The sequence below is a fragment of the Cervus canadensis genome, chromosome 7 (genome assembly GCF_019320065.1).
Source record: "Cervus canadensis isolate Bull #8, Minnesota chromosome 7, ASM1932006v1, whole genome shotgun sequence".
Taxonomy (NCBI): domain Eukaryota; kingdom Metazoa; phylum Chordata; class Mammalia; order Artiodactyla; family Cervidae; genus Cervus; species Cervus canadensis.
The window spans coordinates 56,965,693-56,980,040 of record NC_057392.1 but is presented as its reverse complement, the minus strand read 5'-3'; the positions used below and the strand labels follow the sequence as shown (position 1 = coordinate 56,980,040).

Below are 14,348 nucleotides of genomic sequence, written 5' to 3'. Positions count from 1 at the left end.
CAGGCCCGAGCACTCGTCTCATGCATCCCACCTGGGCTGGTGATCTGTTTCACCATAAATAGTATACATGCTGTTCTTTTGAAATATCCCACCCTCACATTCTCCCATAGAGTTCAAAAGGCTGTTCTGTATTTCTGTGTCTCTTTTTCCGTTTTGCATATAGGGTTATCGTTACCATCTTTCTAAATTCCATATATATGTGTTAGTATGCTGTAATGTTCTTTATCTTTCTGGCTTACTTCACTCTGTATAAGGGGCTCCAGTTTCATCCATCTCATTAGGACTGATTCAAATGAATTCTTTTTAACGGCTGAGTAATATTCCATGGTGTATATATACCACAGCTTCCTTATCCACTCATCTGCTGATGGGCATCTAGGTTGCTTCCATGTCCTGGCTATTATAAACAGTGCTGCGATGAACACTGGGGTGCACGTGTCTCTTTCAGATCTGGTTTCCTCAGTGTGTATGCCCAGAAGTGGGATTGCTGGGTCATATGGCATAGAACATCAAGATTTAAAATCTTAGTGAAGAGATTCGTGTGAAGAATAAAACACTTTAAATCAGGACTCTCACTCTGAGTCTTTACTATCTTACCAATAGCAGTACCACAAGATCCTTTATAACAGGAAGATCCCCAAACTATTTTACATACATTTATCCTTTTATACCAAAAGCATCAGGATCTGATTGATGAAATTACTGAAACAAGTTTTATGAACTCTAAGGATCAGAGGGTACTGAATGCTGTGACAGTGGACTGTCAATCAGGAATGCTGATTTTCAAGGTTATTGCTATTTCAGGAAACCCTTGCATGGTCTCTGAAGTATAAATCTGAAACTTGTGTTTAGGTTTGATATTTGGAATACAGGCACCAGCAACAGGCTGCAAACCTGATTTTGTAAAGAAAATTCTGAAGTGGGCAGGAAAGTGAAGATATTGTTTAGGCTTATTTTCATTAAAGTACCCAGAGCTTATGCCAGCAAGAACAGTAACAAGGGCACCCACTGTCCATGTCTTCTCCCCTCCTGACTCTGCAACCTTCTAGCACCTTCCAAGGTGACCTCCCCAAATCGCTTCCTTGATGGCTCTGAGATGGCACGGAACCAACTCCGCTCTGTAACCAGAGCCAGTGCAGCTGACAGGCCCATCACTTCACTTCCGCTCAGTGCTCATCTCGCTTTCCAGAATGAAACTCTAGAGTTGGCCTAGTCCGACGCCCTCAGGAAAAGGTGCTTCCATATGGGTACCAGCCAGCAACCTTCATCCCCTCCCTGCAGCATTACTTTAAGGATGTATGAAGCTTACAGGCCTGGGATCTGTGGAACACATTCTACAACTGGGATTGGCTTGTCCTGGTTTGTTTTGAGAGAGCGGGAGTGGCAAAGGGCAGCTTAAGGGTAGGTCATAAAACCAACATATTTGGAAGAAAGATTTCTCTCTGAGCTTGCTGCCGATAACAGCTTTTATTTGCAGAGATTAGTAAAGTAATTCAGTTCTTGTCCTCAAAATACACTCTGTGCACTTCAACCACTGACCTTCATTTGAACCCCCTTCCCGCAATGCAATCCTTTTGAAGTAGCTGAGAATGTGTTGTATACATAGTACAGCTACAACAGAGATGCCTGTTGTTTACTGAGGCAGGCAATCATTTTCCAAGGAAGGAAGGCTTGGTTCCTAACAGACCCTCTTCCTCCCCCCACTAGCCACCCCGCCCTCCACCCCCACCCGTTATCCCAGCAGAGCTCAGGCCATCATGAGCTCACAGCTGGTGAGCAAAAGGACACTTCTGACTACTGAGCAAGCCTATATTCAATAGGTTACAGATTAAGGCTTTCTCAGTGCCAGTTTATTTAAAGAACCAGTTATTTATTTATTTGTCAGATTTATATAGCGCCTTTCCTCCCAAGAGCTCACCCACGCTACCAACATTTGGTTTACATTATGAAAACCGTTAGATGCTTTTTCTGCATTTCCTTTTTGGTTTCTGCTGCCAACACAGAGTAAACACAATACTTAGAGAAAAAAAGGAGAAAAGTGTGGATTCAACGAAGGCTACACAGTGGCCCTGGGTGCCAGGTGAAGGAGTGAGCGGTTCAGAGGTCAGCTGAGATGATATGGAAAACTGGCCAAGAAACCACCACTATGTACTTAATATTCCCGTTAGGGCAAAGAAAAAATTGAAAACAGCAAAGCAGCACAGCTCGGTAAAAGAGGCTCTGGCTGCAAAGCTGGCACATCCTGGGCTGAAATCCAATCTTTATAACTTACTGACCCAAGGTCACAGAGCTAGTTACATAACTGCTCTGAGCCTCAGTTTCCTCATCAGGAAAGTAAGAACAATCAGGTTACTTGTCCCAAAGATCTGTTGTAAAGGTTACATAAGACAACCCATGTAAAAGGTCGCAGCACACTGCTAGGTTCTTAGATACACATTACTCTCAGACATCAACTATCCAACCTCCTCCCCATAGCCTGCCACAAGCTAAATTCAGAAATTATGCAGAATGGTAGGGAAGATCTTAAGGAACTGGGAGACTTTCACACACACGAGTCCCCTTGCTACCTAGACAGCCTTTAGTCTCCTTTCTCAGAAAGAGAATGCTGGTTTTTATTCCAGGTTGCATCGTGCCACCCAATTTCAATTAATATTTATTTTCCTGCCATATACCAAGAGCCAGGCACTGTTGCAAAAGAAAACCCAAACGCTGCCCCTAAAAGCCCACCAAACAGCTCTGAAACAGCTCTCAGAACTTTGTGTGAGGCCTGTCGGCAATTAGACTCAAACTGGCCCATCCAAACTGTGACAGAACACAGAGATGAGGAACCAAGTATGCCTTTTAAAGGCCTAGATATTTGATTTTTCAAGATCAAATATGGAAAGTGATGTAAATACAAGATCTTCCCAGGAGATTAGATGGTAAAAGTATTAGTTTTTTATGTACACAACATTAATGAGTCTAAAGATGAAAAGATTAGGGGTAGAGAACTTTACATTTTTAAAACTTTAAACGAGAAGCTAAAAGTTTCTAGGTAATAGTATCTATATCATTTTAGGAAGATTCCTTTAGTAGTTTTCTTTATGGAACATAAAAGTGATTTTTAAAACAAGATTGTCATGTCATGTCTGAGTTCTTTCCCTATGCCAATGTGATTAAGTCAGCCAATGATTCTATGTTTAAGTATCTAGTAGTCTCCCATTTTCAGATAAAGAAACCAAAGCTTGGGAAAATTAAATGCCTCCCTGAGGTCACACAGATACGAAGCAGCAGAGTTGGGATTCAATTCCAGATCTGTTAACCTGTTCAACTCCAGAGCCTATATTATTCATACAATTGTTTCTATAATTGTTTTTAAATACCTTCTTGATGACATTTAAATATCATACAGTCCAGGCAGCTAGAAACCTTAAGTTTGGAAATTCAGAAATATACATTTGAAGAACTCTAGGATTGAAAAAATAATAAACACTTGAAACTTAATTTTTAAAATACCACAGGTCAGAACTTGTGGGGTATAGCTAAGGCAGAACTCGGGCAGGGAGATCAAATAATTGATTACTTGTAACCAGGATATTTTGGGGAGTAAAAAGAAAAGCTATCAGGAATTACTTTCACAAGCTATGTGACCCAGGAAAAACTGAAGGTATGGTCACCCCAACCTTAGGAGAAATCTTATTTGGTCATGTATTTAGAGTATAAAGAAGCTACAAGTTAGCCAACCAAAGAAGCTAAAACAGAATAAACAAAAAATATAGAAAATCTCAGCAGGAGCAGAAACCAATGAAATAGAAAATATCCAATAGAACAAGCAAATCCAGAGTTGATTTACTGAAAAGACAAGTGATATAACCTCCTAAGACTAACACAGTTTAGATAAATAGAACAAAAAATGAAAAATGGATAAACAGATGATGCTACAGAGGCTATTAAAAGGGCATTGTTGTTTAGATGCTCAGTCACATCTGATTCTTTGTGACCCCATGGAGTGCAGCATGCTGACATTAGGAACAGTTTTATGCCAATTAATTGTGTATTTCTTCTTTATTTTAAATGCACATGGGCTTATTTGCTCCGTGGCATGTGGGATCTTCCCATATCAGGGATCGAACTCATGTCTCTTGCATTGGCAGGCGGATTCTTTATCACTGAGCCACCAGGGAACACCATATGCCAATTTTTAAAACTCGTGAAACAAATTCCTAGAAAAATTTGTTAAATTCACTCAACTAAACAGAAATCCAGAGCAAGACCATAGAAGGTGAGGATACTAAACTAGTAATTAAAAATCTTCCCACAAAGAAAATATCAGGCCCCAGTGGCTGTACTGGTAAATTCTTCCAAAATTTCAAGGAGTGAAAAACCCCAATTTCACACAAGCTATTTTCGAATATATAGAAAGGAAAATATCACTACTCATCTGGTGAGAATAACCTCAATGCTAAAACCCAACAGGGATAATGTAAGAAAGGGAAATTATATACCATTCTCAATCATAAATACAGATGCAGGAGTCCTAAATACATGTTGGAAAACCTAGCCCAGCAATGTATAAATGATTGTACATAACAAAGCTTAGCTTATCACAAGAATATGAGATTGGTTTCATATAAAAATCAGTACAATTCACCACATAGAAAAATTAAAGGAGAGCTATTCATTTGATCTCAATAGAGGCAGAAGAAGCATTTGATAAGATTCAACGCATATTCATATTAAAAAAAAAAAAACAAAACTCAGCATACTAGGAATAGAAGGAAATTTTCTTCAGCTTGATAAAAGGTAAAACAAAAACAACCCTATTTTAAACATAAGGAAATGCAGAAAACAAGCCCTCTTAAGATGCAGAACCAAAAAAACTTCCCATCCTCGAACCGTTGTTGGTTTTAGTTGCTAAGTCATGTCTGACTACAAGTAACACTACTCAGTCTGCTGAAGGTTCCGTTAAGCATCTATGAAACTCAGTTTCGGAGAGTAAAGTGAATCTGTGCTGCCACACATAAAAACACTGTTAATAGGACTGCATGGAAAGGCATGTGTCTGACAGGCTACAAGTGTGACTCACCGCCAAGTTCTTTCCTGTCTAAAAACTACAAAACGTGAAGGACAAAAATGAACAATAAGGCGTAGACTTGAAAGGAAGCAGAAGAGAAAAACCTTGCATATATTATGTCTCTTTAGCATCTTTAGGGAATAAGTAGTTTTCTATTAAATGTAAGCTCATCCTCTAAGCTCTAAAGTTTTGACAGAGAGAACCTTCTCAAACAGGCCATTCACACAACAGACCCTTTCTTGATGACTCTGGGGACTGGGTTCTAACTATCCATTTCAGTGTGGTAGGCTATTGCAATAACTGATGCCCTTAGGGAGCATCAAGAAGTAGAGGATTTTTTAAAAGGGAGTTTTTAAAAAAATTACTGTTGCGTGAGAACCTTCTCCAGCTGTAAGTGAGCAGGGGCCACTCTCTTACAGGGCACGGGCTTCTCATTTCAGTGGTTTTCCTCGTTGCAGAGCACAGGCTCCTAGGCACGTGGGCTTCGGTAGTTGTGGTGCATGGGGCTGAGCTGCTCCGAGGCGTGTGGGACCTCCCCAGGACCAGGGATCGAATCCATGTCCCCTGCACTGGCAGGTGAATTCTTCACCGTTGAGCCACCATGGAAGCCCGAAGCAGATGATTTCCCCATCAGGGGTATCTTCTTAAATTTTGCTTTTTGATTTTTTGCTTCTTGCTGTCACATGAGCGTGCAGTGGATTTCAAAATTCCTGTTGAGTCACTAAGTCGTGTCTAACTTTTTGCGATTCCATGGACTGCAGTACACCAGGCTTCCCTGTTCTTCACTATCTCCCAAAGTTTGCTCAAACCCATGTCCATTCAGTCGGTGATGCTATCCAACCATCTCATCCTCTGTTTTCCCCTTCTCCTCTTGCCTTCAATCTTTCCCAAAATTTCTAGATGCTGCATTTCTTAGTGGAGTCTCTTCAGTTGAACTGTGGGGACTCAACTTGAGATGGGATGACAGTTTTTCTTTATTCCATATCTGGCCAGTACTATGGGCATAACATAGGAAGATTTTTGTACACATTATAAATAGCACAATAAACCCCTGTGAGAGTGGGAAGGTTGAATGAGAAGCAGTCCTCCTTTTCAAGGAGCAGCTGGTCTTTAAGGATAAATGAAACATGTCTGAACATGCCAAATTACATGGCATTTTTTTCCTCTTTGGGGGGAGGAAATCACGAATATAAATCGTGGCTTTCAAATACAGTATTTATCTCCTAAAACGAATTTTGAGTCGTAAAGAATTATATACTGATGATATAAAACATTAAGAATATAACTGACTAGATTATATAGTCTTAGCTAACAATCACTGTCAATAAACAAAATATCTTGAAGACAAGATATTGAGTGAAATATGGTCTAAAGAAAGGGGTATACATCATGGTTTTTAAACCTCAAAAGAGCTTGTTCTACTCAACTGAAGGAATAAGGCACTCAGCAAAACAAAAAATAAAGGTGTGACAACATGGGTTTAGATTAATGATGTAGGAATTAAGTAGGATTTTGTAGTTTTAAGAGAAAGTCCTGCTAGTTTAAAGAAATAGATGGATAAAATTCAAGGTCGAAATGGATTTTTCAAGGTCCCTTACTTAGCTTTTAGTACATTGTTAGCAACCCCTCTCCTCTAAGCATAACCAAAGTGGGGTACTTATGTTTTTGGTTTCTAAAGGTAGGACCTGGTATTTGGCTATGTGACTTTTAGGAAGTCCTTTAGATGCTCTGAGGTCTGATTTTTTTTTTTTTTTTTTAATCTGTAAGATAGGGTTGTTTTTGTTTTGTTTTTAATCTTGCCTTTGTTACAGAGCTATTTAGAAAATCTCAGATAAGACTAATTTCCTTCTATCCTGCAAAATACCACATTTTTGTTATGGGGCTAATTTTGAAGTAACATTCCCTCTAACTTAAAAGCACAAGAAAAACTCCAGTTACTAACTAATCTACTCCACTTTCAAGCAGGCATAAGTTATTAAATGTGTAGTTACTAAGCTTATCATACCTGACTGCAATTTCTATTGTGTTGTGAGTGGCTCAGTTGTGCCTGACTCTTTGTGACCCCATAGACTACAGACTGCCAGGCTCCTCTGTCCACGAAATTCCCTAGGTCAGAATACTGTAGTAGGTAGCCATGCCCTCCTCCAGGGGATCTTCCCAACCCAGGGACTCAACCTGGGTCTCCCACACTGCAGGCAGATTCTTCACAGTATGAGCCAGAATCGGACTAGGGATTTTAGTTTGTCTCATTTTCTGTGTGCAATCCTGTATCTACAAGCAAAATCACTTGTCATGTTTCTGGTGTATTTTGCATCACACAGATATCATTATCTCATTAATAACAGACAAGCACAATAAGAACAAAATTGAGTACTGGGCACTTGATTCTTAGAAAGAAAAAAAAAAAAGCTGAATAGGTGTGGGGGTAGAAGACAGGGGTGCACCATGATTTCTCAAAGTATGACAGTAATATTTCCATGTCCTGCCCCAGACCCACAACTCCATCTCTGGAGTAGAGCAAGAAGTCTACACTACTAATAATCCCCCGCTGAGGACTCCTCTAGTACACCTTCAGAGTTGATAATACAGTGCTCTGGTATAGAAGCCCAAGAGCCCGTGTTTGTTTGTGTTATATCTATCCAGGCACCTGCCCTTCACCTCAGTTCTCTCAAGGATCTCAGTATCACTCCATGTGTGGGTGAGGTCTTGATTTCAGACCCACCACTCCTAAAGGCGGAGGGTAAGGGGAGGTGAGTGCAAGATGGAAGGCAGATTTCAGGGAGGAATCGCCCCCTAAAAGAAATATCTACTTTCTGGCTCCTGCCTTTGGATACCTGAGGACAGACACTCAAATAGCAGGGATCAAATGTCCTCCTTTTGGGAGGAGGCCGGGTAGCCTGGAGACAAACCTACTCCATCACTGAGACTAAGGCATCCTATCTTCCAGGGCTGTAGGAAGATGAATAACTACCAGCAGAATTAGTAATAGGAGATTCTCCCCCAGTTCAGTCAGCCATTGACACAACTGTTTACACAGGCTCCCTGGACATGAAATGGATTAAGGGAAAATACGAATAAGAGATTTAACACAAAGTGATTTCCCTTTACATATGGTATAACAAATTAAAGTTGGCTAATTATTTCAAATACAAAATATACACCCCACCCCAACCCGCCTCTTCAATTAATAATCTCTGCATAAAATCAGAAAAGACAGTTTAAAAACATAAAACCAAAATTATTGAAATAAAAATGGTATCCAGGCCCGAGTTCACAAACTGGCAGGCCTCGGGGGATGATTCTGCCCACAGAGATTTTGTTTAGTCTGCAAAGTATTACTGCTGTTTTAAATTTGAATTAGTTGCCAGCTTTAAAAACAAAAACAAAAACCCTGGAATTTCTACACTAAAATTCCAAATTTCCATACTCCCTCAAAGAAGTACAACTGTTGATACAAGCTAGTGACTAGCAAAAACTGTGAGGTACCTGCCTCCTTCAGATGAAGCGGCTCCCTGTGGAAACTGAGGCCTACCACTGAGCCAGCCTCCAGTCAACACTCTCTCCCCTCAGGCCCCGTATACCATTCATGGCCCCTGGATCAGCAGGGGGCTAAACACCAACCAGACAAATGATGTGGTTCTTTACGGTGACTTTCACCGCAAAGGGGGAAGGGAACTGGAACCAGAAAGGAGTGCTTGCTTTTTTCTGCATTTCATCTAGAAATAGTGACCTCCAATTAGATACCAGCAAGCATCTGGGTTGGACCAGGCCAGAGGAAGATAACTTATATATTCTTCCTCTCTTGCCTCCCTCCCCCAAGCAGAGCAAGAAAGGCAGAAAGGACAAACAACAGTCGCCACCTTGCAGCCATTGGTAACCACAGGTAACTACCTGCCTACGTTATCACTTCATTCCAGAGGGACTGAAATAAAAAAGGCCCCCAGAATATCCTGTATTATGGGAAGGCCACAAGCATGCAAAGTTCTAGAATACCACAGATAATGAACTTCAAAGGCTGGGTCCTAACAGGTTAAGTTTGGTACTTGCAGAGTAGATTCCTTTTACATCTGAAGTTTTTCTGAGAATGAATGACTTTGGACAAGTTATTCTGATGCCTCTATTTCCTTATTAAGAATGCAGAAATACCTGGAGTGAAATCAAGATCTCTATCTCAAAAGCAGAAAATTAAAAATACAGTCCTCAGGTAATCCCCTACTGTGAAAATGTATTATAATGAAATGAGTAATAACACCTCTGATAACTCAGCAATCTTCCCTAACACGTAAGTAAAATGGTAATAAAGTATTTATGGGTAGCATAAACCAAGGTGTGATTCTAGCAGGCAGTATCCAATGAGGAGCCAGGGAAGCTGCCCTCAGCCAGGGTCAACAGACCTGAGCAGGTCCGTCTTCCTCTGCTTCTACAATGGGGGAGAGTACAAGCTACCTCTCCCTTACCTACTTCATAAGGGTGTTGCAAGGCCTATGTCCCCTCTGCAGTACCTTAGGAGAAGGGTGATATGTTGTTTAGTCGCTCAGTCATGTTTGACTCTCTGCGACCCCACTAGGCTCCTCTGTCCATGGACTTCTCCAGGCAAGAATACTGGAGTGAGTTGCCATGCCCTCCTCCGGGGGATCTTCCTAACCCGGGGATTGAATCTAGTCTCCTGCATTGCAGGGGGATTCCTTACCATTGAGCCACCAGGGAAGCCCCATGGTGATAATATAAACAGGTCATATTCATATTATTAGTAGTCTTACCTCACAAGATGCCTCAGTGGAATGAGAACTTTATAGGTACCTGGTAAATATGACTACTACTTCCCCTCTCCCTGGGAGATAGAGGGGTGGGAGGAGGCGGTAAAGGAAGCCCAGATCAGCACCCACCTCTGTTCTGATGGATACTGGTTTTCAGGCATCATCTTTGGCATCTGCAAGGGCTGATGTGGCGGCCGGGGGACCGCAAAGGTTTGCTGCTGTGGTCCAGGTTCCGGAAGCGAATGAGGGGTGGGGGCGGGGCCCACACCTGGGACTGGGCCAGCTGCAGGGCCATGTGCCGCCGAGGTGGGCAGAGTTGCCTGAGGTGGGGGAAATAGGGAATTCTGATGGGTGGGAGACAGGGGGGTGGTTGGAGGGGTTAATGGCTTGAACCCAGAGGGAGGCTTCCTATCATAGGCACTGTAAACAGAAAAAGAGAAGGAACCATTTAGCTGCAATGAAGCCATTAGCGTGGTCACCAGGTCCAGCAGAACTCGAGGTTGCAGCCCACGGTTGCCAGGAAATGACAGCATTAACATAGTTAAATTGCTGGCAGCCCTGAGGGAATATTTGTACCTCTGAAAAGTGACAAACACACTGCGTCACAGGGACTTGTTTAACACTTCTAGTGATTCTTCTCAAAGATAATTTTAGCCTCAGCTTCCGGTTTCCTTTTTCCCCTTTTCTAAAAGAATTCTCCATGTATGCGCATGCAGGGGTGGATGGATGAGGGGAGAAATGAGGTCCTGGGGGAGTTTTCTGGCACCCTCTCCCAAGAATTCCGGGGTTCCCAGGAACTAGAACCTTTGGAAGACAAATTTCTGCTGTAACATCACTTAACAAAGCTTCTCCTCCCCTTTTCAGGCAGATCTATGTTTATCTTCTAGAGCAAAGAATGATTTAAAATTAAAGCTTCATTCCTGGGGCTTGGATATTCTTAAGTAAAGGGCACTGGCATGGGGATTTTCTTCATATATTCTGATGTGAAGATTACTTCTTTGGTGCTTAAAGTTCACATTAACATATGATAGACACGAAGGAGCATATAGTCCCTCCCTTGAAGCCACAGATCAAATAGCCCAGCATTCAGGGTTCTTTCCCTTGGGAGGGCTCAGGGCCCCATGAAATCAGTCCCCTGCAGGGCTGATTTAACAGTTCTGCACGTTACATGCAGACAAAGCCCATTTGGACTGGCTACAGCTAGAGGATCATTATACTGCCACCAGAGACGGGTGCGCTATGCTGAGCGTCTGCTGAATAATACTGGAAACAATCAACGTGCCGGCCACTTCCTGGCCAGCCTTTCTCTGGCTCCACTTACCAATAGTTGTAGAGGCACTTTTCTCCATAATTAGCACCAAGAGCCTGCTCGTGGCTACAGGACGACAGCTCAGAGGAGGGGCTGTGCAGCTCCCGTTTGATCTTGGTTGGAGGTGGGGCATGAAGCACCACTGAAATCAGAAGAGGGATGAGGGGAGGGACAGAGAGGACAGTGATTAACAGGGAGCACAATGCTTCCTTCTGCAAACCCTATTTTAGCTGATTGTTCTTGGAACTCAAGTCCAGTCACACGCCAGAGGAAGCCAAACACTTAACACAGAGCCTTCCATCTAAAACCAACGAAAAGTTCTTTAAAGTCAGAAATCATCATCTGACACTTTAAATTAGCCAAGGCTTTTTTTTTTTTTAATCCCCCCACCCAAACTTTTTCTGTGTTGGGTCCACTGCCTGGAGGCTCTGAAGCCCTAAAAGATCCTGTAGGTGACGGTGCTTCAAGAAAAACACAGGTGTGATAAGAATACCAAGGATTGCAGACAAGAACAACTCTGTTTCTGAGAAGGACAAAACAGCCAAAAATATACTGGTAGACATTACATGTTAGCTTATCTAAGGCTTAAAATTGCCATGGCGAAAAAAAAAAAAGAGGTGTATATACAAATTAAATATGACTTTAAAAATATGATTTTAAAGTCCTTCCTCAAGCAACTCTAAATATTAGTTCTGAGTAAGAAATACCCAATCTTTAGGGGCACTTCAAAAACTTTTAAACTTTATATTGGAGTACAGCAGATTCACAATGTTGTGATCATTTCAAGTGCAAAGGGACATATACATGCCTCCATTCTCCCCCCAAACTTCCCTTCCAACCAGACTGCCACACAGCATTGAGCAGACTTCCCTATGCTACACAGTAGGTCCTTGCTGGTTTTCTACTTTAAACACAGCAGTGTGTACATCTCAATCTCAAATTTTCAAAAGCAAAGGAATACAACGATGGACCCCAAACCACAAATAAGGAGAGGCTAGCTACATACGGGAGGCCTGGAAAACCTCCATGCTTGTGTCTGCTTCCAGTGCCCTACCAGGAAGGGCAGGCACTCATAACCAATCCTTTCACAGATGGTGCCAATTACTCTTCCTAAATTGACAGTATACAGAGCTGCTGCTTTGTTTGGAAGTTGATCGAACATTCCATATGTGATGCTGAGATGGCAGAGGAGTTAAGAGTTTTTCAAATGTATCTCGGGGCTAACTCATTTTAAAGAGGGTGTTTTACCCAAAGTAGAAGGGCAAACTCTTAGAAGACACTGTACTGTAAGGATTGTCTTCTGGCTATGGGCAAGAAATGCTACTTTCTGCGGGGTGTCTGGGAGGGAGAGGAAAAGGAACTAGTTAAGCTTCCCTACTAGCTGTTATCCACTGGATCAAAGTTCTCATTAAATGGCTAACAGTGCTTAGTCTCTGGTGACCCACCGAATTTTTCTGTTGCACTCAATGTTTACTCCTGAGCCATCTTCCAGAAGTTTGGTTTTCTTAGTGATTTATATTAGGCAGAATTAGTGAAATGACAATTCTTTTCTAAGACTGAACAATCTTCCTGCCAACTGGTCTCTCAGGTGCTTCCTCCAACCCTGAATTCTGGACTCAGAAGTTAACAAATGAGACTGAAGACTTGATCACAGATGACAAATTTATAAAGCAAAGTCCTGCCAGTGACTGACTGGCAAGGGCAGGTTTTCATAATTCCTTTCCTACAAAACGCCAACTGCTTTTCCCGAACACACAAAATAAGTTCGGAACTGGCAGATTATATTTAGAAGTCATTAGAGTCTCTCTCGTGATTTTTTTGATGGTGACATCATGGCAGCCAACCCTCAATTGCTATCAAATGTTTTCAGACATTCAGACACAGAAAATGGCTAAACTTGTTCTTGTTAGAATGTTGTTGGTAAACGAGAAGGGAGAGTCGGGTGTGCAGGGGATGTTCCTGGTTCTCGGCACTGCTCCTGGGTCATTGCTTCTCCTCTTACCAGTTTTCTGTCATAAAAGTTTTGGCAAGATAATGAGAACTGGTGATGATGCCCCAATGTAAGCAGCAGTTACATGTACTAGAAAGTACTTTTCTGATTTTATTTAAATAAAATCATTTACAATCACTTCTCCTAAGTTTAGAGAGTAAATAGTAATGGCATTGTTCAATTTTCTCATTTCAGGCTTCAGAAACATTTTGACATTTTCATGGTATTATAAAAGTTATCAGTTCTTCTGACAAGATTAATACCAGAGGGTAAACCAAAGTTTTCCAGAAAGCAAACTTTTATAATGGCTTCAGAAATACCATATACACATTTTGAAAGTCTTAAGCTTTGGCTAATTCTGATATCTGTGGGTGCTCAGTTGTGTCTGACTCTTTGAGGATCCATGGACTATATAGCCCACAAGGCGCCTCGGCCAATGGAATTCTCCAGGCAAGAGTATTGGAGTGGGTTGTCATTCTCTTCTCCAGAGGATCTTCCCAACCCAGGGAAGAAACCCATGTTTCTTGCATCTCCTGCACTGGCAGGCGGATTCTTTACCACTAGTGCCACCTGGGAAGCCCAATTCTGATGTCTCAATTTCCTCAAATCCACACGGCATTCCTCGTGTGCACCACGCCATTATGGCTCTACATCATATAGTACCTTCTATCATACCATAACTGTCCTATACCTGGACTCTTATGTTCTCTATCCAAAGGAGGAGTTCAAGAAGTAACTGAGTGCTGTGGTTTGGATTGTTATAACCTCCCAAATTCATACGTTGAAATTCTAATGTCCTATGTGATATTAGGGAGCGGCGCCTTTTGGGAGATGATTAGATCACAAGGGCAGAGGTATCTGAGGACACAAGTCTATGAAAGGGAGCCCTCACCCAGCCATGCCGACACCATGATCTCAAACTTCTTCCTCTTCTAGCTTCCAGAACAGTGAGAAATAAATTTCTGTTGTCTATTAGCTCCCCAGTCTGTAGTATGGTTGTTTAATTGCTAAGTTGGATCTGACTCTCTCTGACCCCATGGACTGTAGCACGTCAGGTTTCCCTGACCTTCATTATCTCCTGGAGTTTGCTCAAACTCATGTCTATTGAGCCAGTGATGCTATCCAACCATCTCATCCTCTGCTGTCCTCTTCTCCTTTTGCCTTCAATCTTTCCCTTCAAGCTCTACTAAGATTCAGGGGTTATATTTCCAATTAATTTTTAACTTTGAAGGCAGGGTC

At 41.9% G+C, this 14,348-nt stretch overlaps 1 protein-coding gene across 2 annotated transcripts in view; it reads right to left on the bottom strand.

The window, feature by feature from the left end:
- ETV5 (ETS variant transcription factor 5) overlaps positions 1-14,348 on the bottom strand; it is a 57,975-nt gene that overhangs the window by 18,664 nt on the left and 24,963 nt on the right. For both annotated transcript variants that reach the window (XM_043473484.1, XM_043473485.1), the window contains exons 6-7: positions 11,132-11,261; positions 9,940-10,230 (exon numbers count right to left, since the gene is read on the bottom strand). In XM_043473484.1, coding sequence (XP_043329419.1) covers positions 9,940-10,230; positions 11,132-11,261 — 421 coding nt within the window. The remainder of the gene's footprint in view (positions 1-9,939; positions 10,231-11,131; positions 11,262-14,348) is intronic.